The following is a 26,240-nucleotide window of genomic DNA, read 5'->3' as shown; positions in this document are numbered from 1 at the left end:
GAAACACGGCGGCGGGCGTCTGCAATAGCTAAAAGCTAAAACATCTCACCGGCATATTGCAACAGCACATGATTACAACGATTTAAACTTACATTTTTGCTCCATTTACAACGATTCAAACTCACATTTTGCTATGTTGCAAGTCACAAAATTACAGGCCTAATTTGCAACAGCCAGGACCCAAGATGCATAGTCTGGGTTCTGGAAGACAGGCAAACACCATCTCATACTCGTACTCATACACCTCATACAACAAATTCTGATTTTGTAACCCCCTACTAATTACACATTTTTACACTCATATTCATGGCAATTAATTGATACAATATACACGTACAACTATGTCTGAAGAGTTAATATAGAGCTGCTCATCTGCTCCTCCTCGTTTAGTTCTCAGAAGCAGAATTTCTTTTTCTGTGAAGGCATAGTATATACGAAGAACTGCATTAGATGGCTCTGCCTCTGTGATCTCGATAGAAAGCGAAGTAAATGCAAGAAAGTTGTAACTTACACGAAACTTGATCATATCTTGCTTGTCAATGTAGGCAAGCAGCTCGTCTTGCCGCATCAAGGCTTCATAGAGGGCCTATTTATGAAAATTGGAGAAAGTAATTCATTATCCTTTTCTTTTAAAATGGTAGTGATACTCTTACAAGAGGGATTTGATTTTTTGACACTTGTAAGATTGAGGTTCGATTATTTGGCATCCTGGCCTACTGTCATTGACTCAGATGGTGAAAGAAAGTGTCAAATCATTAAATTTATCCTCTTACGAATACCGTATGTACCACACAGTAAATACTAAACCAATATAGTTTGTTCCAAGTTGCCAACTCACTCAGAGTGAAGCTGAAGAAGTACCATTGTGAGCAAAACAAGCCTACCTTCTTTGTAGAGATTAACTCGGCTTCTAATGCATCCACACGGCGGACAGCTGCGTTGAGTAATTCCTCTTTCTCAAATGGCATCTCAGATGGCTTTGTTTCGAGCACCTGCACCTTCTCCTCCAACTCACCTAGTCGTCTTACCATAGATGTGAGGACATCCTTTTCCGTATAAGACGGAGCAGGAGATGGAGGGCGGAATTCTTCCTTGTACTCTGGCTCTTGAGGATACTCCACGTAGAAGTGATCACGGTCATTGGATTGACTTGAGAGTCTTTTAGCCATCCTGCTCGGGACAGAGCGAACCATAGCAAAAAGACTCACGATAATGAGAGTCAGCCATGTGATAACTTGTGTCCAGAGGCCATCAAATGTGATAGGTGGACTTCTCAAGGGTGATGAACCTGGAGTCAAGTATCATGTGAAAGTTCAGGTTTCAGCAACCAAAAAAAAGGATTGGGGGTGTGTGTGTGGTGGGGTGGCAAGCAATACGACACTTGCAAACAACAAAAATGGTCAGCAATGATTTGAGTATTTACATCAACTTTTGATGAGCTGCTGTATAAGAGAAACGACCAAATTAAGAATTTAAAAGACCTGAGAAAGAAATTGCCATACTAGATCTGGGACTGCCCCATCCATCATCCACAACCTTGTCAACAACAGGAATGGTTTCTTCGATAATGGGAGGGGAAGCAGATGTAGAAGCATGTGCTAACAATTTTGACTGAAATTGCAAAAGGAGGTTACCTATTAGCAATAGTAATGTAATCACTAATCAGAAACACTCCATCAGTACAAGAATATCACAGTACCCCAAAGATCTTTCTATGGTCCTTTGATAACCTACTTACTGAAGCTGCCTTATATAACTAGCTCAGCTGTAATGTAATGGCTTAATGTAACACCACTTGGGCGGAAGCAGGGTTTTTTAGTTTTTGCGAGTAGTCCACCTGCTTACCCTCTCTAGAGTTCCCTGGCTCAGCCGGACTCAGCAACCTCTGCTGAGTTGTAAACTCATCATGTACATGCTTCTTATCTTAACATAAATTGGATAGCCCGGTCTGGGCTTTTCCCAGCAAAAAAAAAAAAAATCTAAGTCCACATGTTTTTACAAAATAGTCATGATTTTAAGGTCAGTGATTTTGTAGCCCATGTGGAGCTATTAGTCAATTTGTAAGTAGTAGTGTAGATTATGCAGTTATGCTGATAATATCATGTTTGTACAACTCCTATATGATCACAGTAATCGGTGGCGTGGTTACTTGCCTCCTCATGAACAGGGGTCAAAAGAGGATTTGTTATCAGGTTCCTTGATGCAATAGGTGAAGCGACATCTTCCACTTCAGATCCAGACTCTGCTGAGCCATCACTTCCTTTTCTCTGCTTTAGTAAGACAACAAAAGAATAAATTTCAATGGAATAGCTAGAACACAATGCTCCTAGAAATCTCCACATTAGGCATGCTTACAGACTTACAGTTGGGTATTGTGGCCTAGCGTAATGAACTATTTTCCCATCAGTGCTTGATATGGTCACAATTTGCCTTCCATAATTTGCTTCGCCATTCAGGACCCTCTGGAGAAGACAAATTCAAAACCCATCATATTAGCAATATAAAACCCAAGATAATGATGGTGTGCATGTAATAATATGATTGCAAGCATCTATTCCTTTTCTCCTCCTCTTTCTTTTTCCCTTTCAGTGAGTGGTGGATTGGCGATTTGGTTTCAGGATACAACCTTTATTATGTTAGGATCCTTCCAAGGACCCTTATCTGATTTCTGGCAACCTCCAAATGCCTCGCACTTGCATTTTCCACCAAAAAACTCTGGCAATTCACTGAATATATGGAGGACAGAAATCAGGATGGAAGCCAATGGCACGAACATTAAACATGTATGGACAAGATTGTAGATACTGACTTCTCATCAATTATTTCCAGTAGCTTATTTTGGTACTTGTTTCCTAGAACCTTCAAGAGAAAGAAAGAACAAGGAAATTGTTAACTATACAGTGGCTACTCAACAATGTTCGTTAACTATATATAACAGATTACTCGATAATCCTACAATAAAATCAATGATACATAATTGCTGTGCTTACATGAATCTTTGAAGCAGTTTTTGGATCTAGGAAAGACTTTACAGTGCTCCATAACATCTTGAAGCCTTGGCCAGCATTAATAATATACATGCGGCACAACGTCTGTGAGAGGATTCAGTATTCATTAGGCAATGTGGTGTTGGGACAACAAGCAAAAGGCATGCACTATGCCACTGCTTCGAAAATTAACAAAGTAGTGGAAGTGCAAACTTTTCGTTCTGAACGAGACAAAAGGACTGAAATACTGGGTAGTCATCATTTATACAATACATCATTGAAGATTTGAAGGTACAAAGGATAATCACCTACCTCTGGATAGTTGTCATTGTCAATCTTCTGCAGCCGTGTGATTAGATCCCTTGCAGCTTTTGAGAAGTTCTTTAAGCCCTTGATTCATAATAACACAAGTCAATTAGAGCCATAAATACTATGTGGTTGTGTTAAGAACAACACTTGGTTATGAAAAGACATACCACGCCTTGCACGTCCAGAATAGTAGTACATGAATCAATGTGCCTTTTTGCAGCAATCGAGCAGGCAGGAAATCTCATTTGGAAGCATCTCTCAAACTCCTTCACATGATATTTCACATACCGCTCTATAGTTGTTACTTGCATTAACTTATTCGCATCAACTTTTCCTATTAACTCTATGTAGACAGGCCTTCCTTCTTTATCCACTCCATGATAAAATTGTGGATAATATTTCGTAACCTCATCCGCCTCGGTGTAGTCAAACTCCTGGGAAAAAAGATAAACAAGTGTCAAGATAGAATAATATATTGCTATATATTTCTTCAACATAATCTTTACCTCTATATTGTCAGCCCCAAATTCTTTTCTCCATTTCAGCATATCAGACCACATATTCTTTGCTTTATCGACATCAAATTTCCGTGCTTTGAGGAACCTATATGTGAAGGAGATAAAATGAGATTCTCACACAATCAGCCAGGAAAGGCTCTTAAGGATTTGCTGCTCCAAAGATTTTCAGTCTAGATTTACCACTCGATGGCTCACTAGCATGGGGGCTAGAACGCACAAGAGAGACATCAAGTTGGAATTCTAGAATTGACCTCAATGGAACGACATATCCTAGATTTCCCTAGTATAGGTGATTGATAATGAAGTCACATTTCCATGGTACTGATGGGAAGGAGGCGAAACAAATATACAGAGGCTAAGGCCAAAATGAAATATTGAGATAAAAGCCAAATTTGTACCTCAGCATCATGTGATAATCATCATGCTGTTGCGGCAATAGGTCCTCATCAACTAAGCACTGTCGAAATGCATCGACAGCTTGAAGATCTTGAACATCCCTTATGTCCTCAATGGAAACCCGAGGTTCATTTTTCTTTTTGCTTCTTCTCCTCAGGGAATGCCTGAATTTGTTCCCAGCATTAATTGCTTTTTTCTTGAAAGAACCTATTTTAGTCTTCTTCTCCCCTTCTGAGTTGTCTGCATCAGATCTGATCTCTTTCTTTTCATCGTTATGCGCAAAACCTTCAAAACCTGGACCATCAATAGCATCTCATATTATACAGGTAAATGGTCTTTTTTCCTTACCAATGACTGAAAAGTGGCTTAGGCAGAATGGAAGGTAATGGAGCTTTACCGGGATTTCAGGAACTAGTCCTAGACCGAACAATTTAGTTTCAGAAACAATACTAATGCCATTGTAAGTGTTACTTGGATGATTAAGCAGAGACCATTTACAAAAGGTCCGCTGAACAGGGCTCCCAATTATTTAGGGTCCCTAAATTACAATATACTAAGTATATACTTAATTAGAGATTAGTCCATTAGGCTGATTATATAGTGCTTAATTTTAATCACCAATATTTAGTCATTTTTTGCATAAAAAATATTTGGTCAGTTATTTCCTCAAGTCTCACCATATTTCAGTTATTTCCTCGTCATATTAACTAGAAGATTCACATGTGCAATTTTATACGGAGCTAGATAAAAACAGAGTTGGATTTGATATACAACTCTTAACCTTGTATTTCTATAAACACAATTAAGATTTCTATATGGAACTAAAATATAATTAAATTTCATATATAACTCTTACTTTCTCTTTGTATGCTTCTATGTGTACATTAGAACTAGATTTGGTATAAAACTATTAGATTTTATGTTTATAGATATAGTTGTATTTATACAAATATATTGATCAATCTACACCACTATAATTTGGACACGATACGATCTAACAATCAGAATATTTTTTGTTTTTATGATCAATATAAAAAAATTTAGCCTTGAGAGCAAATGTGTTGGCATATTTTCGAGCTATCTTTATTATATAAGTAGATAGATAAATATTTGATATATTTCTAATCAACACAAGAAGTAACATGTATTGAAGTTGTATAATTATGTGAATGCTTTAGTTATATGGACTTGTCCAATTCTAGGGCCCCATTTTGTATTTCGTACCAGGTTTTCAAATTCCTAGAGGCGGCCCTGTAAGAAGAGCCCCCATTTGATCAACTAATCATTAGTGCAAGGCAACAGAAAGAGTACATGGATTAGTTAAATGATTTATGAATTGAATGGTTTATACATATGAAATAAACTTCAAAGTGTGCTGATTCTTTGTGGTTTTCGTGGCCTTCCTTTCTGTGGTTATTCTTGAATGCATTATTAGCTTGAAGCATCAGGTTCCCCGGGGAAAACAAAATTAAAAGCTTGAAGCATCAACTATCGTGCAGTCTAGTGAGACGAATAAACCATTTTTTCAAGACGAACAACAAAATTAAAAACCGGAAACTGAATGGACTTCTACATAAAAATTTATTTTTTTTAAAAAAAAAGATTGGATTTTGATAGGTAATTATTGGTGCTAAATGAAGGGGGGAAATCCCCAAATCCTATAATAAACAGCGTAATCGCAAACGCTAACAGAAACGAACTTCTTCGCCATGTCAGCACGCAAGAAACTGAATTGATCGAGAATTCAAACATGCACCCATTTGAATCGCGCAACGCCACACACGGAGTATACCGCAAACCACAGGATGAACCACTACGAAATCGATTGCTGCAAGTAACTGCAAAGAAAAGAAATACTACTCCGTACTCACATGGCCTCGCAAATCGATCGAGCGGCCCTGACATCCTCAACTCCGGCTCCAAAATCAATCGCCCGAGCAAGCTCCAATTTCAGAACCCACTGAAACTGCCCTGCCAAGAAAGGAAAGGAAAAAAAAATTCAACAAAAGGAAGCAAAGCCATGATCTTGAAGCGACAAATTCCACACCAAAACAAAATCCCATTTATTTTTTCCTCAACAAAGAAGATATCCACGAAACTGAAACGGCTACAAAAAGGCAAAGAATCTACTCCTATTTGGATAGCACTGTCTCGGATTTGGTTTACCTCGGATTCGGGCGATGATTTTGGACCAAGAGAGGAGGAGCTCTGGAGTGCTAGGCTTTAATGGTGGGAGCTCGCGAGGGAGAAGGGACGAGACGAAAAGGGATTCCCATCGCTCGGTGCATAGACCCGGTCCATGGGCTCGATGGGGTTGACCCGTGCCGCGCGCACGTGTTCCGGCTCATGGACTCGGCTCACGTAGGCACCCGTGGCCGCCCCTGGTTAGCAAGTGTATTGGGCAAGATTGCCCGGGCCCACCTTGATGTGCGTAGACCATGGGGCGATTTCGACCGTTGATTTGGAGAATCGGACGGCTGTGATGAGTTATGGTTCATGGACCGGGTTCAGGGAAATGGATGAGGTGTCTGGCTCTGGCCAGGTCAGACTTTTGTTGGTTATTAGAGGAGTTGCCCAACTCCTCCTCCAGACCTCCACTCCTTTTTTTATGCTAAGACAGAATTGATAGTTCAACAAGATTATTAGTTGGAGGAAATGTCTAAACACATCTGATTAACAAAAAAAGTATGTTATTTTATTATTGTTTGGTGCTCATGGTTTAAAGATAAAATTGTAGCTTAAATAGTTAAATAGAATAAGAATTACACCATTAGTATTTTTATTTAACGTCATTGACTTATAAATCTAAGTTTAATTGTTCAGCTTATTTAAAATTTTTGTGCAAGTATGAAGTTATAAGTTAAGCTTAAAGTTACTTTAATAATAAGACAAATTATACGAAAATAATTTTATATTTTTTTAAAAAATGAGATGGATGGACAAACATAAATATTAAAGTCATTGGTGCAAATAAAGAAAGTAGAGGGAGTAATTCTTCTGGATGGATACTTGCTTGACAATTTTGTTCATAGATGGTTTCACCAGATAATTTTGTTATGTACTTGATCCGTGTATTATTAGAATTTTTTTTGCAGTTAGTATTATTAGAATTTAAAATTTGAATCACAGTATAACCATTTCCAGTACATTTATTCTAATGTATAATACATTTTTAGCTAACCGAGTGCTTAAAAGGGGAAGCAATTCAGCATTTAATTTCACCAATGGGGCAACTGAAAGAGAATATTTTCTCTTAACTCTAGTGCATTTTCTAATGTGTTCTACGATGTTCTCTAGTAGAACTAATTTAGACCCTTTATTTATTTCTAATTTAATGGATAGGATATGTTATCATATTAACTACGGATAGTAGAATATATTATTCTACTGTTAGTAAACTATAAATTAACAATTGAGATTTTTCTTCTAAAGATATTACTGGTAGTGGAACATGGAACACTAACGACAGAGAGCACCCTAGCCAAGCTCATTTTCTAAGCAACAAAAAAAAACATATATGATGTGAGGATCCGGATCTGACTTAAGCAGTTTACATTAACACTATATAATGAGAAATGAAGGGTCCAGATTAACACACCACTATAGCAATGTTTTATTGTAGAAAATTCATTCTTTATGCATCTTATAGCTAGCAGTAAATCTAGGCCATTAGATCAAAATATAGATGGTCTAGATTTCATGCGGTACTTATTGTCCATGGTGAGAGTATCAACCAGTCACAAGAACTTTGAACTCTAAATGGACACAAGCTGGACCATTCCACTCAATTATTACCAGCTAAAAACCCCTGTTATAATACCAGGTGTTAATTCTTGTTGAGCTGAAACGCTACTTAATTAGCACTGTAAATGCTACTCCTACCAGATGGTACACTGATTAGTAGCCTCTGAATCTTTTATTCAGAAAAGAACAAGCAGCTTCACGTCCCAACCCTAGGAACCCCCTAGGTCAGGCCCATGCTTTAGGACATCAAGACTTTTCTCACACAACCAACACACATGTCTTTTCTGCGCACTTTATCCTCACTCATGCGCATCCTTGGAGTCATTGGGCTGGGATGTTACATACACTCACCCCTCAAAGGACCCGACGTCCCCGTCGGTCCACCATACTCACACTTAGGCAAACAACCAGGAATGTTCCCCTCTTGGCCACGTCCGTGTGTCCAGGTCTGGCCCATGTGCCATGTCGTGTCCCCGCAGGGCCCACGCGCCATGCACAACATGCCCGCGCCCACACGCACCCGTGCAACACACATGTTTTTCTGCGTGCTTTGTCCTCACTCATGCGCATCCGAGAATGACTTCCTGGTCGATTGCTCTAGGCCAAGCACGCTTAACCTTGAAGTTCTCTTGAGATAAGCTTTCAGAAAAGAAGTTGCAACTTATTGGTATGAGTATCTATCAAATCCTATTTAAACCTTGGGCTGGGATGTTACAACTAAGGTCCAAGAATCTATTCAAGCACTCACACTTTCCTTATTTTTCCCCTCTTGTTTGCAACTTTGCATAATTCAGCAGACTGACAAAGCAAAATGGGCAGGCAGGCCAACGAAGTCGTCATCAAGGACACTTTTTGTCCGTGTCTATCCCTTGATTTGTTCGTGCATTCTGATTGATACTTTGCTTATCTTTATTATTAGTTCAGTAGTTACACTGATTGCAATCATAACCGTGAGTTGCGTTTAAGCTTTTTTGGATTTCTCACAGGGAACAGGGTTGTTAGGACCAAAAAATTAATAAAGCTGAGCCTTTGATGTTAGATGATCAAAAAGTCCAAAGCACACGAGTTCATGACCAAGCAAGAGACACATGCCTTGTGATTTGTGAATTGACAGAATTGTGATATATGGCCAAATCTGGCAGACTTTTCCAACAATAATAATGTTTGTTTGGTTATTTACAAAAATCCAGAAAAACTATATAACAAATTTGAAAGAGATGGCCGATATTGAAACCTAAAAAAAAATATCATGAGTGGTCCCAATTGGTTTTCCTAACGATGGAGACATATAAACGACAAAACCAATGTTCCAATCTGCTTAAGTGTGATGTAGATATGATAATTATCTTCGCTATATCACACTGCTCGAATCACGCAATTGTTTATTTTTTCTGAGAGAGAGAATCAATCCACGCAATGGTACAATAATGGAGGAAATATGCTGCAATGTCAAGTCATCTCTTGATAGCACAATAGAATATATACTCCCCTGCCTGTCTGTCATTAACTAGCCAAACCCATTGCTAATTGCTTCATGTAATCAACCAAGTGACATATAAGCACGACGGATTCCACACACCATCATTTTTTTCAAATGGAAAAGAATAAATTTCGCCATCTGTCTTATGGCCCATGCAATGCAAATACAGAAGCAGGAAGGCCAAGAAAATTTCAATGAAACCAGCATAAGTATAAGATAATGACCTCATCTGAAGACAAAATAATTTGCTATTGAAAATTCAGTTTGAGCTTGGTTCAGTTAAGCTGTCCCAGTTCGAGCAGTTGCTGAATCTTCCTTTGCAGAAGTGCAAATGTAAATGCCTTGTACTGACAGGAGTGACGGAGTACTGCTTTTGACCTTGCAATATCAGTTATCGGACAGCAAAGAAGCCTTGTAACCGAGGACAGATGACTCTCCCTTCTGCACTTTGATCAAGGGAAGGATAATTCAGACATGTATAGATTGATGCTTGGCAAAGCCTGCACCAAAAGGTGTCGAACTTGCAATTGCAAATGCTGATACTATTCACCATTCAGCGACAGTATCGTCATTTGAGCAATTTTACGGAACTTGAGATATCAAAATTTTAGCGTAGAATTTAATACCTTCTAGTACCACCTAAGGTACCTTTGATATCTACTCAAGAACTGTAAAATTACTCCTATCGTTTACATGTCCCATCATGGGCAGTAGGACATGAGAGCTGTATTAACAGATCATGCAACAGTTCCATGGACAATTATGCAGCGATCTTGTCTGATGATGCAGAGTTGTCTGCATCAGCCGTTGGCCCCTGAACTGAATATGCATGCATCAGTTTTTTTTTGGACAAACGACAAAAGAAATGGTCTCATATTTACTTATGCCCACTGAACAGGCTCTTAGCTTATGTCGCACTATTCCACCAGAACCCTAAACAAGTTTCCAACGATAGTGATGTCAAGGTGGCATATACCTTGCTATGGTATATTGATGGTTTGGGGAAAATCATTCTAATCCGTCGCCAGGATGTTCCCTCATTTTTTGTGTCATCCAAATAGTTATACGAATAATAATAAAATATAATATAGATTAGTATGTGATATATCACTTGACAAAAATATATGTCCAAATTTGATCTCTATAAATTATAATAGAAGAATAAATTAAACTCTTCATTACTATACACACATTTATAGTTTATTTATTTATTTATTTATGCAATTTATAGAAGTTAAATTTAATTTTGTATATATGTATAGTATATATCACACATTAATCTATGTTATCAAGGTTTCTTTATTTTTTTGTGACCATATAGATGATTGACCACGAGTCCACGACACGACCATTTTTCCTGGCCCAAGCACGACACCACATGACTGGTGTTAGGCCCGTGCTGATTTGGCCCTACAGTTAGGCCATGCCTTGGCATGATGAGCCAGCCCAGCACGGTCCGATCCAATAAATAGAAAAAAAATAGGTAAGGGATCTAAAATAGACTTATTTAGACATATAAGACTTAGCCTAAAGATAAGACTTAAGAGGTATATAAAATAGATTTATTCTAGCCATATAAGACAACCAAAAAAAAGAGGAACAAAAATAGATTTATTCTAGCCATGAAAGACATAGCCGAAAAAATGAGGTAGGTAAATTATACTTATTTAGTGGAGAAGCACCATCGGCATTTGTGCCTTCGGGCCGGTCCGATGGATTTTGCCATGCCTGGGCCGTGTCTGGCCATCAATACCTACGTGTGGCTCCTCTCGCAGTACATGGGCTTGGAGAGCGTCGCAGAGAGGCAGCAGCGATCAGATTTCAGGAGAAGTCACGTGTGTAGAAAGAGCAGCCATTCCATGGCCACCGTGAGCCGAAGGCGAGAGCTCTCAAGAACTAGAGATTCAAGAGCACGACGAAGGAGCGGCTCGATCCGATGTTGAAGACGAGGAAGAAGAAGCCGTTGGCCGTTGCCTTGGAGATTGTTCAGCAGGACGAAGAAGCTGCTGCTGCTGCTGCAATTTCTTTAGCTCTGCTCTGCAGCCACCAGAATTGAGCCTAGTAAAAGTCTCCTAACTGTTCGATGATCACTGCTACAGTTTTCGCCAGTCAAAAAAATCGTGTGCATATTGTTGGTATAAACGTCTGATCCACACCCTGCTTCTGTCAGGAAATTACTGTTATTAATTCTTTTCATTGCCTAGCTGCATACCGATCTTTTTTGTGATTATTAATATTCGGCAATTTTCAGAAACGAGAAGATTCCTAGTTGACACAACTGAACTGTGGTTGGTTGTGCCTGGAGCCGTAACTGCATTTCGTCCATCCCCATCCATGCCTTTTCCTCTTTCCAATGGGACGTGGATTTGTGGTGGTGAAAATCTGACAAAAAATGGCGTGATAATCAGTTAAACGACGCAGCAGCTGGTGTCATCGATATCATGGATTCTACATCCTGGTTTCTGAAGTCTGAACTCATTCAGAAAGCGGTTAACCAAAGCAATGTCCATAAGTATAGTATAAGCCAACTATCTACTTATAATCTAAATATTACCAAATCGTCCATAACTAATTGAATAGATCACCTGTGTAATAATTAGTTAATTAGTTAGTTATAGATGTATAGTATATTATTAATATATGACTTAAATCTATAGGTTGTTTTTATTCCTTTTCAGCTAGGTATAAATTTAGTTCTTTTTTCTTAGGTCAACGGTAAATTTACGATCGGTTGAAGTGTTATTGTAAAACTGGCAATAAAAAAAATATAAAATTGTTATTAAAATAACATCCTTGTAATATAGAAAAATTAGTGATAAATTTGTAAAAGCCTACTTTTCGTATTCTTCTTCGTCCATCTAAACATATCTTATATCCCTCCATCTGAGCATAAATATAATTTAATAATTATTATTTTATTATAAACCTGTTATATATGCATCCTATACCCGCCCTTATACCCATCCTTATGAAGTTAAGCACGCCATCTCTTTTTTCATTTATGTTTAGAGTTGATTTTGGATTTTTTTCACCGAAGTTTGATATTTGATATTAGCTCTTAGATTGTTAAAAATATATATAAACATTTTATTCATAAATTATTTTCCATTTTTAAATATGTCTAAGACGAGTATCAAAGATTTCTTAACCCTGTCAGAGTTTCGCGTGATATCTATCTATCGTTGTCATCCGCGTATGGCGTATCCTCCATGGCTTAGCCGCGTGTGTCACGCGTGCGCCATCGATGGAGAAGCACACGGAGACGAGAAATCCCCCACCTTTTTAGCACGAACACCACACATTTTATTTCACATATCTGAAACACCACAAACTCTCGCCAACTTCATCCATTCAGTTCAGAGCTTCTCCTGAATCTGTTTCGGCTTCAATTTGTTCTAGTACTAGTGGGGCCCTCCTCCGTGACGTGGCGCCACTGACCTGGTGGGCCCACCTGTCCACGTCGGCCGCATCGTCATCACCGTCTCCTCCTCCCCTGGTCCCCTCCCAACCAGGGCACCTGACCTCTCCCTTTCTAGAGGGAAAGAAAAGGATTGATTTTTCCTCCCCAGATCGCCGGCAGATCCTTCCCGCTGCTCCTCCTTCCAGAAGCTTCCAGAGCCGACCTTGGTGAGGAATCTTTCCCGGGTTTTCTTGGCGGTTGTTGTTGTTCTCGGTTGGTTTCTCCGCGTTGTGATGGAGGGATTGGCGCCGGCGGTCGGTGTTTGCAGGCGAGGTGTGGGCGAGCGAGATCCAGGAGGCGTCTGCCATGGTGAAGGACACCGCCTACTACAACACCCTGGGGGTCAGCGTGGATGCCACCCCCGCCGAGATCAAGAAGGCATATTACCTCAAGGTGATTGATTCCTTTTGGTTCTTTCTTTTTTCTTAATCTCGTGTGCCATCATCAGTGTAGATAGCTATTGGGATATTGATCTAATTAATCTTCATGTGCCAAATTGCTGTTTTTTTTTTGTTTCTCTTCCAGGCGAAGCTGGTGCATCCGGACAAGAATCCTGGGAACCCCGACGCGGCGCAGAAGTTCCAGGTAGTTTTCCCGTGCCTTCTGTTCGACACTTGCTCTAGTAATTTGATTTGTTGTATTTGATTGTGGAAAAGTAAGATTATGTGTTAATAAAAAGCATGTTATTTTTTTGTATGAATTGGAAGTGTTAACCGCGAGCGTCAAAGATACGCTGTAGCTAGAATATGAATAGGCCGAAGTTTGCTTGGTTTTTACCAAGTGAGATCAGATTTTTGCAATGCAGCGCAAATGGCATACATTTATAGATGGAGATGACATGATGGTCAGTATGGGCATCTTCTGGGTGTTTGTTCACTAGTTACGTTATATTTCACAAAAGGAGTGTTGGCTGTTTGGTGTATATACTATGAGCAATTTTACAGACTTTGAGAAGATACCAGGAGATACTAAAATTTTAGTGTAAAATTTAGTACATTAGATATTAGGAGGTACCAAATTTATTAAAATTTTAGTACCTCTCAGTGTCTTCTCAAGGACTATAAAATTGCTCATATACTATATATGTTGAAGTTATTGTGTGTTCGGCATCAAATGCCTCCTTAAATATGAATTATTGAATTAAATAGCTTGATGTTAACAGGAACTCGGAGAGGCGTACCAAGTTCTTAGCGATCCTGCAAAACGTGAGGCTTATGACAAGCATGGAAAGGAGGGACTTCCTCAGTAAGTCACGAATTTGTTTGATGTTTGGCAAATAATTGGTGTTATTCTCAAAAAAGTAAAAAGGTGGCAACTGAAAAACTGTTCGATATGAACAAGTTAGGGTGTATTCAAAAAGCCTGTCACTTTCATCGGTTGATAGATCGCTATTTCCCTAGCTATAAAAGAACATCCATCTTAAGGAAAAGGAGACAATTGACTACTCCTTAGGCACCTGATTCTGATTGAAATTTAAACAGGCTTTTTTGGAACACAATATCCAGTTAAAATGATATTTGTAGCTTTATGCAAATTTAAAGAAGTTATGCATTGTGCTGTACCCTGTAAATTGGCTTTTTACACAATTAACACGGCATTTCAGGGATAACATGGTGGATCCTGCTGCTGTCTTTGGTATGCTTTTCGGAAGTGACTATTTTGAAGATTATGTTGGACAGCTTGCACTGGCATCCATAGCATCAGTGGAAGTTGATGAAAACTTAAACAGTCAAGAAGCAAGAGCAAAGGTTCAGGAGAAAATTAAAGTATGTTACCCTCGAAGTTCAATACTGTTTTGCTTAAATAATTTCATCAAAGTTAGCATTCCACTTAATTTCTAGCATGCTCATAGACAAAGTAAAACTAAAGCTTCCTTTGTGACAGGAGTTACAAAGAGAAAGAGAACAAAAGCTTATTCAGAGCCTTAAAGATCGACTTCAACCATTTGTAGATGGGAGAAAGGATGAATTTGTAGATTGGGCAAATGGGGAAGCTCGGCGTTTATCCGAAGCAGGTACATCATGTGATTGTGTACTACTGTCGAGCGAACAATTTGCTTCCTCAGTCATTTTTACTTTGTTCGATAAATCATTTATTTCCACCAGCAGATTGACAAATTGGATATAATTTAATCCACATAGTCATAGATTTTGTGGGGTCTTAATTCTAAAAGAAATTGTATAGGACTCGTTATTGCACGCCCCCTAGTTTATTTTATTCATATGATGATTTTACTATTGACTTGCCAAACAAAAATTTCAGCTTTTGGTGAGGCTATGCTCCACACTATTGGCTATATTTATGTGCGGCAAGCAGCAAGAGAACTTGGAAAGAGTAAGTTGTATATGGGTGTACCATTCATAGCTGAGTGGGTCAGAGACAAGGGCCACTGCATTAAATCACAGGTTAATGCTGCTTCAGGTATACTCCGAGACACTGTTTTGTTTTTGGTGCAATACACGAGTCAAGTACTCCTTGATAATTAGCTCTTGTACAGGCGCAATCGCTCTGATGCAGCTACAAGAAGGGATGAAAAAGATGGAGGAAAGTGACAACAAGGAGGAACAGTTTATGAGGAGTTTCGAAGAGAAAAAAGATGCCATGCTTAGTTCTCTATGGAAAATTAATGTGGTTGATATTGAGTCAACACTCTCACATGTTTGCCAAGCAGTAAGTCTTTGTGCATTCTAATTATTGGATGAAGGATTGCATCACAACGATGCAATTATGTAGTATGCATGTCAAAGTATAGAGAAATAGAAACATATGAGTTACTTCTCTGTAATCTTCTACCTTACAGGTTCTTACGATGCAATCATGTAGTATGCATGTCAAAGTATAAAGAAATTGAAACATATGAGCTACTTTTGTGTAATCTTCTACCTTACAGGTTCTGAAAGACACCAGTGCCTCAAAAGAAGTTCTGAAGTTACGAGCAAAAGCATTGAAAAAGCTTGGGACAATATTCCAGGTAAGCTCATGTTAGCCTTCTGCCCGCTTCATCTAGCATTTTGGACATTAATTGAGTACTCATGGAAAAGCCACATCAGATCTGCAAATGTGCCCTTTGTCTTGCACTCTCATCCATTAGCAATTGACACCAATATGCCTTCTCTTTATATAGCCGTGCATCAGAGACACAACAGCCAAAAACAAACCATGTGAACTGCTTAAAATTTCAATAAATTGATAATTGGTTAAGTTTTACGTATACCTAATCCGTTATCCGTACGAGACTCCATGTAACTAGTTCCATTATATGAGTTACGCATAATTACATATGTGACTATATGAGTCTGCCTTGTATCGTACTAAACTAATACCCGTGGTACATCAATCCAAATTTCATACTTCCGGCTTCTCTCTTTCAGTATCATGCATGATGTTCACCTGTTCTTGTTTTGTAGCATCTTACCTCAAGTGAGTTTGTTAGAACTGCATGATCAACAGAGTTCATCATGATGATTATATTCACACCCACGGTTTCTTGATGTAAAATTCAGGGCGCCAAGTCCCTATACCGGCGTGAGAACAGCTTACGGGTCGAGACCAGACCGACGCAGGGAGCGACACCATCGCAGTGAGGAGCAATTTTACAATCCTTAAAGAGGTACCAGGAGGTATCACTATTTTTTAGGTAAAATTTGATACTTTAGATACTAGAAAATATCAAATTTTACCTTCTCAAGGATAGGAAAATTGCTCAAGACTGAAACGCCTGACTGACGCTATTTGGGAGCTGTTCTGCCGGGAGTTCTCTCATATATGTTTGTTCATTTGTACTAAAGATTCAGACGACCGCATATTGTTCTGTACCCACCATTCCATTTGATCCCTCGTTTCCTTTCTGTAAATTTTGTTTTTTGGTATGGCTGTCGTGGGTTCTGAACACGAGTCGATCACCGTGATTTTGTGGGTGAACCGCATCCTAGCTTGGCTACTGTACTTCCCTTGTGAAAAGATCTGCACCTTTTTTTTGTTATTTAAAGTTGCTCGTTTCACAGATGGTGATGGCAGGGTTTACCATACCATGCTGTTATCGAATTCATATCGTATAATGATAGTAATGTTACATTGCATGATATATGGACCTGTAGCAGGGTAATATCTACGTATTATTTACTGTAATGATAATATTAGTTACTGTAATGATATTATCTAATGGTAGGGATCTAAATACGCGGTTATCCCTGTCAGGTCATGCTCGAAAGAAAAAAAGCAAAGACATATCTGTAAACGAAAAATAATTTGTGAATAAAATTTTTATATACGTATTTATAAAATAATATTCGGGGATGGTAACCTTATTCGTCTGGTTTTGCGCTGTTATCTTGGTGATTTTCAGGGTAGCCGCGATATTGCCCGGAGGCGCCTCTGGCACGAGCTCCGGTACGGCGGCGCCATCATCCATCTATCTGGCCACGAGACGAGGACGACGCAGCTGAGCTCTCGGCGCCAAGTTGTCGCCACTTTTATTCATCAGTGCATGCCAGTGAGCGAAACAAAACCCTATCCACCACCATTTTTCATGCACGCATACTGAAGGAGTAGTAATCAGTATCTCATCAGAGAGCGTATTAATTAGGCAGCACATGAGGCTGGCTGGCTTATGATCATAATCAGCTTCAGCTCGACGGCTTAACTGCGCACATGATGCCCGCAAAAGTAGGCTCGATCCCCTCTTAACTCCACCGCTTGCTCGCCTCCGCTGTCTCTCGAGGGGATTTACGCTACACACACACACATATATATATATATATCTTGGTGTGAATTATTCACCCGATTTTGATTATGCTTATAAGCCAAAATTTAAATTTTGTAACTTCAAATTTAGAGTTGATTTTAGAGTTGATTTTGAGATTTTTTCATTATAGTTTTTTTAAAACTTTGGCTTTTGTATCGATTCGAACGGATGTATAAAAATTTTGTTTGTAAATTATTTTTCTACACAAATATGTCGTTTATTTTTTTTTTTAACAAAAGATGACCCCTGTTCTCCCTAATTCCTTTCTCTTGGCAACTAACCGAACAAGTGTGAAGTGTGAATTATTCCCCTCCGAGCCCTCCCCGAACAACGTATTTGGGAACGGATTCTAATAATCTCTCGAGGAGATGTCCCGTCGTGCACTTTTTTTATCCTAAATCCAATACAAATAGTCGCAAGAAATTTTGGAAAACAAATTAATCTGTTGCTCCACCAAAAACTAAGTTCAAACAGCCTATATATTGGGAATAGTTTCAAATGTAAACAGTTTCACTACTAATAATCTTCTAAATTTAATAAGTCCATATATATATACATTTTTAGGATGGTAAAATTTCTTAACAAAAGGACCTAGGCCGCGGTCGGCAACCATAGTAAGTTATCTAAACCCTCTCATTTTCCACACACACGCTTTCCGAACTGCAGAACGGTGTATTTTTAAAAATTTTATATAGAAAAGTTGTTTTAAAAAACTATATTAATATATTTTATATTTTTTAATAATTAACTAATTATATACTAATCTATTAATACATCTTTCGCGCCTGATAACTGACCCACTTCACGCCTGCCCCTCTCAAGGATCAAAATAGTTTCCCACTCGTTTCTGTTTGTGTAATAGTTTTGTTGTGTCACCCATCCAACCCCAAAAGACCCCATCAGCGTCTTTGATACTGTATCCTGCTACAGAAAGAGACCCCCATACAAAAATTTCGCGACGAGAATTCCATGAGAAGCCAATGGCGTCTCTAATTAAGACGCATGGATGGATTGATGTGATTACTAATTAATCAATCAATTAATACCCAAAATTATTTCAGAGTGGTGCTGTGCTTTGTGGCCAGTGTTTTGAGTGTTAACCACTACTACTCCTTCCTCCGTTCCTAAATGCTGGACATCGTTGATTTTTTATACACGTTTAATCATTCGTCTTATTTAAAAAATTTATATAATTATTAATTATTTCTATATCATTTTATTTATTGTTAAATATACTTTTATGCATATATATAGCTTTACATATTTTATAAAAAATTAAATAAAATAAATGATCAAACGTGTATAAAAAAATCAACGACATCAAACGTTTAGGGACCGAGGCAGTAGTTCAGGGAAATGCTCATTGCATGATTAGCTTAGCCAGCATTTTCATTGCCATGCACGGCGCTAGTACTGTTTTACATAACCATTCTTTTTATTTATATTTATACTTATAAGCCAAAATTTAAATTTTACAGTATTAAATTTAAAATTGATTTTGGGGTTTTCACTGAATTTTATTTATCAGCCCCGACTTTTACATCACTAAGAACATATATATATATATATATATATATATATATATATATATATATATATATATATATATATATATATATATATATATAAAAGTTTAATTAACAAATTCTTTGTCGTTTATAAATATGTGGTACAATCATCCTCTTAATTTTTTCCTTTCTTTTAGCTGGGCCACATGTACTATTTTTTTTCCAAGCTGGGTTTGTGTGTGTGTTAGCTTCGTCTCTCCGCTTTCGTGAAACACAAATCAAGGAAAAGGCTAAAGCGTGACAGCAACATGTGCGAGCTAAGGTTGATGATATAATTATTGATTAGTTCATCACCAAGGAGGTAGGGTGAAAAATCAACAAAAAAAGTACATATGCTTTTAGTGACCTGAAGAAAATTAGTAGCACAAGGTATGATAGAGGAGAGGAATTGAAATTATTCTTTACAAAAAAATATTATTATTATAGTGCACAATGTTCTCGTGTGTATAGTACTGTCTCTTATTCTAACCAACCAGAAACAGTATACATTTTCTCAAAAAAAGAGAGAAAGAAATAGTATACATATGAAAAAGGAAAAAAAATAAAATAGTGTGAGTAAAGGGCTAGAGAAAATTAATATGTAGTGAAAATATAACAATCCTAATCTTAATCTTCCAATGGGTTTTTTTTTATCCTGTACGTGTAGAATATACTGGAGTGGGTAATTTTTAAGGAGGTAAAAATTAATTAATTAATCAGAAGTATTCCAAGTTGAAGTCGAAGTGAGCAAGGCTCTGCTCTTGGCATGGCAGGGAGAACTTGTGCTCCAGCGTGGCGTCGTCTTCCACCTGCCCGTCGCCGGCGCCGCCATAGCCGCTGTGCTGCTGCTCCATGTCGGCGAAGGGCTCTGCCTTGGCGGTGGTGGCGGCGGCGGCGCCGGTGGCCGAGGCCCAGTGCATCACCTCGCTGTCGAGCACATTGCCCACCTCGGCGCAGGTCCAGTTGCTGCTGTTGCTGGAGCTCTCGGCGCCGTAGCCGAGATTCTCCGACACGTCGAGCACGCTGCTGTAGTCGGCGACGAACCCGGCGGCGTCGGGGTCCTTGCCGTCGAAGTGGCCCCCGTACAGCGCCGCCGCCATGTTCGCCGCGCCGAGGTCGAAGCCGACGCCGAAGTCGGTCACCGGGAAGGGGTCGAACACCGACTGCTTCGCGGCGAGACCGTCGGCGTGGGGCTTGTGGTCTTCATCGGCCAACTGGGTGTCCGCCGATCCTCCGGACGACGCCGCCGCCGCTGCGGCGAGGGGCTTGTGCGTGGCCGGGTCGAGGCCGCGCTGCCGGAGCTTCTTCTTGAGGCAGCTGTTCCAGAAGTTCTTGATCTCGTTGTCCGTCCTCCCCGGCAAGTGCGACGCGATCTGCGACCACCTGCACCATTTCCACCTCGAACCCTTTAGCTCGATCCATGGCCGCCGCCGCCCGCCGGCATTGCAACCTCCAAAACGTACGAGCATTGCACAATCACAGGGTACATGGACCGACCTGTTCCCGAGGATCTCGTGCAGCGCGACGATGAGGTCCTCCTCCTGCTGCGAGAAGCTGCCGCGCTTCAGGTCGGGCCGGAGGTAGTTGATCCACCGGAGCCGGCAGCTCTTGCCGCACCGCTGCAACCCTGCACGCAAACCTAAATCAAGTCAGCCAACCAAAGCTCACCAAACCGGCCGGCCGTCCGACCGACCAGCTCCAGCTCGTCGCATGCATTTGCGTGCGAGCTTGCTTGCCTGCGAGCTTGGGGACGGAGCTCCAGCAGCCGACGCCATGTCGGACGATGTGATTGTACAGCTTCTCGTCTTCCTCGGGAGACCACAGCCCCTTCCTGAGCTTGGCCTGCACGCCGCCGCCGCTCGACAGCCGTCCCATTCCTCCTCTCTACCTACGTAGCTTGCTACCAGCCTACCACCCCTCGCCGCCGCCGCCGACGATGACGACCGACCGACCAACCGTCGATCGATCAGCAGCCGAAGATGGATACAGCTTCCAGCTTCGATCTCCCGCTGCCTGGTGGTCGGGTATTTATGGGGAAGCTTGCCAAGAACTGCAAGCTAGCTCAGCTCAGCTCGGCTAGAGAGAGAGAGAAAGCTATGGTGGTGTGTGGTGAGCTGAGGCAGCGATCAAGTGGTTTCTAAGCAAGCTGCCACTCCCCTCCTCCTCCTCCTCCTCCTCGCTCTCCCGTCGCTGGATTAGAGCTCAAGATACCTCCCAATCTCCGTGGCGATGGCGCGATAAAATACTCCCGTTCGCGCCAAGAACAGGAGAGAGAAAATCCTTAATCGTCCTAATCTCTTCGCTTATATTTACGTTTAATTATAAATCATTTTTTAATTTTTAATTTATAGTTGATTTTAGAGTTTTTTTATCAAAGTTTATTTTCCAGACTTGATTTTATACTGCTAAAAATACACGTAGAAAAAATTTATTTTCAAATTATTTTCGTTACATATATGTTTTTCGTACGATCACGCGCTCTCTCTCTAATTAGCGTGTTAGTTAGAGAGGGTAGAACAAATATAATAATAATTTAGTACTGCTAAGAGGGGGACTAAACACTGTTAATGGCAAGCGTAACTGTAAGGTATTAATGAGCTCAGGGACCTGCAGAAATCGCGATGTGGGTACGGACCCAAATTAACAGAAGAATCGCGTCAGATCACCACACACAAGAACACAATTTACTTGTCCAACTTGATCACACCCGTCGTGACATGATCGAAACTGACCGGGTATCACTATGCTTGCTACCACTAATTGATCACTCGCTGCTTTAATTTTTTCTAATTGAAAAATAACTTATTAATAGAATTTTCATACATATGTTTTTAGCGATATAAAAAAGACTAAAAAATAAACTATAATAAGAAAACCTCTAAATTAATCTTAAAATTAAAGTTAAAAATTTAAAGTTTGTAAGTATAAGATGGAGCGAAAAGATGGGTTTGGAGATGTTTTAATTAGTTAATTCACTAATTGATTAATCAATAAGGCACTAATCTCACCCAATCGTATTAATTGATGGTAGAAGAAAAGGGGACACGGTAACGATCGGGTTACAGTGGCGAAGAATGAAAAAAAAAAGTTGAGAGAAAATGGGGAAAAAAATCGACGCGTTCGAATTTTTAGTTTCTCTTAGCATTTTTGTTTTGTTCATCAAATGAATTGATTAAGGCGATGATGCACTACGTGAGCATGACGACTCTAGAACCTACACAGTAACACGCTTTTGTGACGAAAATGTTTTACATGCGCATCTCTGTGTATGGTCTTTAATTTCACCTCTCAAGGGGGTTATTAGAAATAAAAAATATCAATAGTATTTGGCATCCGACGCTCTAAAATCAACTCTGAACTTTCATCTACAAAAGTAGTAAGAAACAAAAAAGCAAATAACGGTGTACTCCCAAGTCCCAGCGATCAAAGAGAATACTCCCTCAATGTTTTTTTTATATAACAACATTAATTTTTATGTTTATGTTTAATATTTTTTGTTATTAAAACTTATATAATTATTAATTATTTTATTATAATTTAATTTATTATTATAAAAACTTTAAGTATGACTTATAGTTCTGTATATTTGGATAAAATTTTTGAATAAGATGAATGATCAAATATATAAAAAATTAACGACGTCATATAAAAAATTGGAGGGACTACCATTTATAATTAAAAAAGTTAAACGGGATAGTAAATAGTGCAGGTACTAACAGTTTAGATTTGTCTCTTTTTTTTCATTAATGTGTAGGTTGCACATAAACCGTCATCATTATTTTTAAAATTATATTACCCATGTCTCATAATAACTTCATTTTTTAAAATTTTGTGTCTAATGTTTGACCACTCATCTTATTTGAAAAATTTGTATCTCGAGGTACCAAATCTTTCTGGTCATTGGATCTAACAACGCATATTCTACTCAGCTATATCCAATATATCCAAGAGTGAAAAACGATTTGGTACCTCAATTTGATATCTTGATGTATCGGTACCTCGAGATACTTTTTGTTGGATCAAAATAAATCTCACCAAGAGATACCAAAATTTCACATTCAGCACCAACTTAAAGCACCATAAAATTGATCAACATAATAACACACCACATCACCTCAAGTAACATAAGTTAATTTAATCTACCCATTCTTTTCTTTCCTTAATAAAACACAAAGTTAATTTACCCATTCATATATAAATATATTATATATATGGTCCTGCCTCCTCTGCCGACCTCGCTGTTCCATCCGACTGTCTCGTCGTCGATCAAAAAAAATACGCCGCCACCCCGTCTTCCCGTCCTCCGACGCGGCCAAGTAACAATTCCGATCGCTGTCTCGCCGCGTCACCATTGCCTCCGCTCGCCGCCGGCGGGTGGAGCCACCCACCATGGCTGTTTTCTCCCTTCCTTTATTATTTTCGGTTTTTGCGCATTTATTTTTTTAACTCTTAACTCTATATTTTCACAAAATATTTTTTTAATTTTATCGTTTGCACCATTAAATATCGATAATAAAAATAAGGGCAAGCTGAAGGCCTACGCAGGAGGGGTGGCAGCCAAGGGCCTCGGCCGAAAGGGAGTCTAACAAAATTTATATTTATATATTCATGTGGTTTGATTTTTATATTTATTATTCCTAACAATAGATGATCAATCAACTTATGAAATTATTTAGATAGATGATTATTTGTAGCTCTGTCATTTACTTATTGGATTCTTTTGGCTAAAATCTAAATTTTGAAATTTAATATTAGAGTTGATTTAAGGTGTTCTCATTGTACTTCATTTTTTAGCGTTGTCTTCTAAATTGCTAAGAACATAAATAAAAAAAATTTAATTATAAATTATTTTCTGTTGATTCACTTATTTGACTTGGTTTTTTTATTTTAGTTTTCAATTTAGTGTCATCATTATTTATTAAAATATAGAACTGAGACTAAATATCAAGTTAACTTTTAAAAGTTAATGCTTGATTTTATCATGTTAATAATGTTTATTTATGTCACTTTAGATGATAAATAATTATACATCATATATTACAAGTAAAAATATTAAGCCTAAAGGGCTTATGACACCGAGTCGTAGAGCCGTCGAAATTATAGAGCTAACCCCGATAAAAATTAGATAATTTTTTTTATCTTAGTCTGAAAAAGAACGCAACCATGACCTTCGAGAAGATCTAACGCGAGCGAGCGCGCTTCGACTACCCGTACGTGCGTATCGATCGTTTTCTGTTTGCGTCGTGGAGGCATGCGGCGACGACGAACGCGACGGCGACGGCGACGGCGACGGATTGAACGTCCTGCCGGCCGGCTCGCTACAGTTGATCGGCTGATCAGTGACCCCAGCAGCCAGCGGAGAAATGATCGATCGGTATATATGATGATATGATGCGCGATGTGGAGTCAAGAAACCAACGTGCGAGCTGTCTGAATTCTGAAATTCTTGCAGCTTCTGTACTAGCGCTGCTACTTCTGTTCATTCTCTCTGAAGATTGTACTAGTACTACTCTTGTGTGTCGTACCGACAAAAATTTGGAAAATATCTCCGAGTTTACTGTCATGTTCAGAGAAGGAATCCTACACACGTCGATGGATTGGCCCGGTGTACTAGTAGTAGTTTCAGGCAGAGAGAGAAATAGTAACAAAATGATGACAAAGCAACTCACGTACCTGCCGTCCTGCACTCCTGCTGTAAAAATTGCAATCATTTTTGCAATCGTCGACAGCAGTATCGTCCACACAGATTTCGACCCCCCCCCCCCCTTTTTTTTTCATTTTAGAAGATCCAGTTGTTCATTTTGTTCTTGCTAGTGATAGCTCGTCGGTGGCATTCTGACCTTAATTAACTTACCGCGACGATGCCGTGTAAATCATGTCGAGAGAAAATAATAATACTTCCAGTATAGTATCATCATTTGACGTCGTCGTGTAATCTGCTATCACAAGAGGTTGTTGCAGACAGGATGAAGAAACAAAAGTGAACCCCTGAGAGTTACTGAAGAAGAAAAAAAAAAGAAAAGGTGAAAATTACACAATGGTTAAGGCCTTGTTTAGTTCCCAATTTTTTTTCCTAAGAACATCACATTAAATTTTTGGATACCTAAATAAAGCATTAAACTAAATAAAGCATTAAATATAGATGAACCAAAAAACTAATTGCACAGTTATGGAAGAAATCTTGAGATGAATTTTTTGAGCCTAATTAGTCCATGATTATCCATAAGTGCTACAATAACCAACATGTGCTAACGACATATTAATTAGGCTCAAAAGATTCGTCTCGCGGTTTCTAGGATAGCCGTAAAATTCGTTTTTTCATTCGTGTCCGAAAACTCATTTCGATATCCGATCAAACATTCGATGCGATGTTTTTACCAAAAAATTTTGGCAACTGAACACCACCTAACTTTGGATTCAGCAAAAGGGAGAGGAACATAAGGACAGCAAATTGGGCAGGGAGATCGAGAGGGACCAGAGATGGCAGGGAGGAATAAAGAACAAAAGCACCCGATGATACTTGTACTTGAAGGGAAAAGGAGATCGATTTCGTATTACAGATGTTGCACGAGGCTGCTGTGATAGCTAGGCAGAGAGGAGTAGATGGATAGCATGGCATGCAAAAGAAAGCAAACAGACAGAGAAAAAAAGAAGCTACAATGAGTCGCCTGTACGGCATGGTATATGTGTCTGTAGCTTCAAATGTGATCGATTCCCCAATCATGCAGCTTCTGATCGACGACGACGCCGGCCCCCCGGCCCCAAAAGGTGATCGATCCATCTGCATAGTTTCCTGCCCCAAATTAACATCACGTTTTGATGAAGCGTTTTCGACTAGGAATATATATAATCTGGAATGCAGTTCATCAGGTCTGTAACTGAACTTTTTTTTCCTCTCTCTGTCAGAAGAAAAAATAAAAGAAGAGTAACAGCAACACGCATTAATTGGGCTGCTTGTTGCTGACTCACTCCGTCAAAAAAAACAAATTTTTTGGTTTTTGCGTCGAGTATTTGACCGTTTTATTTGAAAAATTTTCAAGAATTTTTTTAAAAAT

At 39.1% G+C, this 26,240-nt stretch overlaps 3 protein-coding genes across 7 annotated transcripts; 1 reads left to right on the top strand and 2 right to left on the bottom strand.

Annotated features, from left to right (window-relative positions):
- Window positions 1-54: 54 nt before the first annotated feature.
- On the bottom strand, window positions 55-6,468 carry LOC102706756 (phosphatidylinositol/phosphatidylcholine transfer protein SFH8-like). Of its 5 annotated transcripts, none has more exons than XM_015837721.1 (15): window positions 6,377-6,468; window positions 6,082-6,176; window positions 4,213-4,504; window positions 3,803-3,899; window positions 3,464-3,730; window positions 3,300-3,377; window positions 2,991-3,092; window positions 2,810-2,859; window positions 2,627-2,726; window positions 2,364-2,462; window positions 2,154-2,270; window positions 1,482-1,611; window positions 885-1,288; window positions 512-586; window positions 55-414 (listed from the first exon to the last, which is right to left on the bottom strand). In XM_015837721.1, the coding sequence occupies exons 2-15, from the start codon at window positions 6,113-6,115 to the stop codon at window positions 394-396; spliced, it is 1,866 nt and encodes a 621-aa protein (XP_015693207.1). In that variant the 5' UTR covers window positions 6,116-6,176; window positions 6,377-6,468; the 3' UTR covers window positions 55-393. The 5 variants fall into 5 exon arrangements, with proteins under 5 accessions (XP_015693207.1, XP_006654735.1, XP_006654737.1 ...); XM_006654672.3 differs by having other exon boundaries at window positions 6,082-6,181; window positions 6,377-6,466; XM_006654674.3 differs by having other exon boundaries at window positions 1,503-1,611; window positions 6,082-6,181; window positions 6,377-6,466.
- Window positions 6,469-12,768: 6,300 nt separating this feature from the next.
- LOC102706476 (chaperone protein dnaJ 10-like) lies at window positions 12,769-16,724 on the top strand. The gene is made up of 10 exons (XM_006654671.3): window positions 12,769-13,061; window positions 13,163-13,287; window positions 13,420-13,479; window positions 14,057-14,139; window positions 14,498-14,660; window positions 14,779-14,908; window positions 15,157-15,315; window positions 15,392-15,564; window positions 15,785-15,865; window positions 16,398-16,724. Exons 2-10 carry the CDS (start codon window positions 13,201-13,203, stop codon window positions 16,476-16,478), a joined length of 1,017 nt encoding a protein of 338 aa, XP_006654734.1. The 5' UTR covers window positions 12,769-13,061; window positions 13,163-13,200; the 3' UTR covers window positions 16,479-16,724.
- A 2,659-nt stretch (window positions 16,725-19,383) lies between these two features.
- Window positions 19,384-21,407, bottom strand: LOC102706196 (myb-related protein Hv33-like). Its single transcript, XM_006654670.3, has 3 exons — window positions 20,922-21,407; window positions 20,683-20,812; window positions 19,384-20,568 (listed from the first exon to the last, which is right to left on the bottom strand). Exons 1-3 carry the CDS (start codon window positions 21,058-21,060, stop codon window positions 19,902-19,904), a joined length of 936 nt encoding a protein of 311 aa, XP_006654733.2. The 5' UTR covers window positions 21,061-21,407; the 3' UTR covers window positions 19,384-19,901.
- Between the last annotated feature and the right edge of the window lie 4,833 nt (window positions 21,408-26,240).

Source organism: Oryza brachyantha, chromosome 5 (genome assembly GCF_000231095.2).
Source record: "Oryza brachyantha chromosome 5, ObraRS2, whole genome shotgun sequence".
Taxonomy (NCBI): Eukaryota; Viridiplantae; Streptophyta; class Magnoliopsida; order Poales; family Poaceae; genus Oryza; species Oryza brachyantha.
This window is presented reverse-complemented; position numbering and strand designations above follow the sequence as displayed.

Bases quoted from the DNA above. Each gene is read 5' to 3' on its own strand.
- LOC102706756 (XM_015837721.1), bottom strand. From the start codon at position 6,115: ATGTCAGGGCCGCTCGATCGATTTGCGAGGCCAT. The intron at 3,731-3,802 runs GTAAAGATTATG...CTTTTTTCCCAG, and splicing joins TTGGGGCTGACAATATAGAG to GAGTTTGACTACACCGAGGC. The intron at 415-511 runs GTAAGTTACAAC...ATGCCTTCACAG, and splicing joins AAGATATGATCAAGTTTCGT to AAAAAGAAATTCTGCTTCTG.
- LOC102706476 (XM_006654671.3), top strand. From the start codon at position 13,201: ATGGTGAAGGACACCGCCTACTACAACACCCTGGGGGTCAGCGTGGAT. The intron at 14,661-14,778 runs GTATGTTACCCT...CCTTTGTGACAG, and splicing joins AGGTTCAGGAGAAAATTAAA to GAGTTACAAAGAGAAAGAGA. The intron at 15,316-15,391 runs GTATACTCCGAG...GCTCTTGTACAG, and splicing joins ACAGGTTAATGCTGCTTCAG to GCGCAATCGCTCTGATGCAG.
- LOC102706196 (XM_006654670.3), bottom strand. From the start codon at position 21,060: ATGGGACGGCTGTCGAGCGGCGGCGGCGTGCAGGCCAAGCTCAGGAAG. The intron at 20,813-20,921 runs GCAAGCAAGCTC...GTTTGCGTGCAG, and splicing joins CTCCGTCCCCAAGCTCGCAG to GGTTGCAGCGGTGCGGCAAG. The intron at 20,569-20,682 runs GTCGGTCCATGT...GAAATGGTGCAG, and splicing joins CACGAGATCCTCGGGAACAG to GTGGTCGCAGATCGCGTCGC.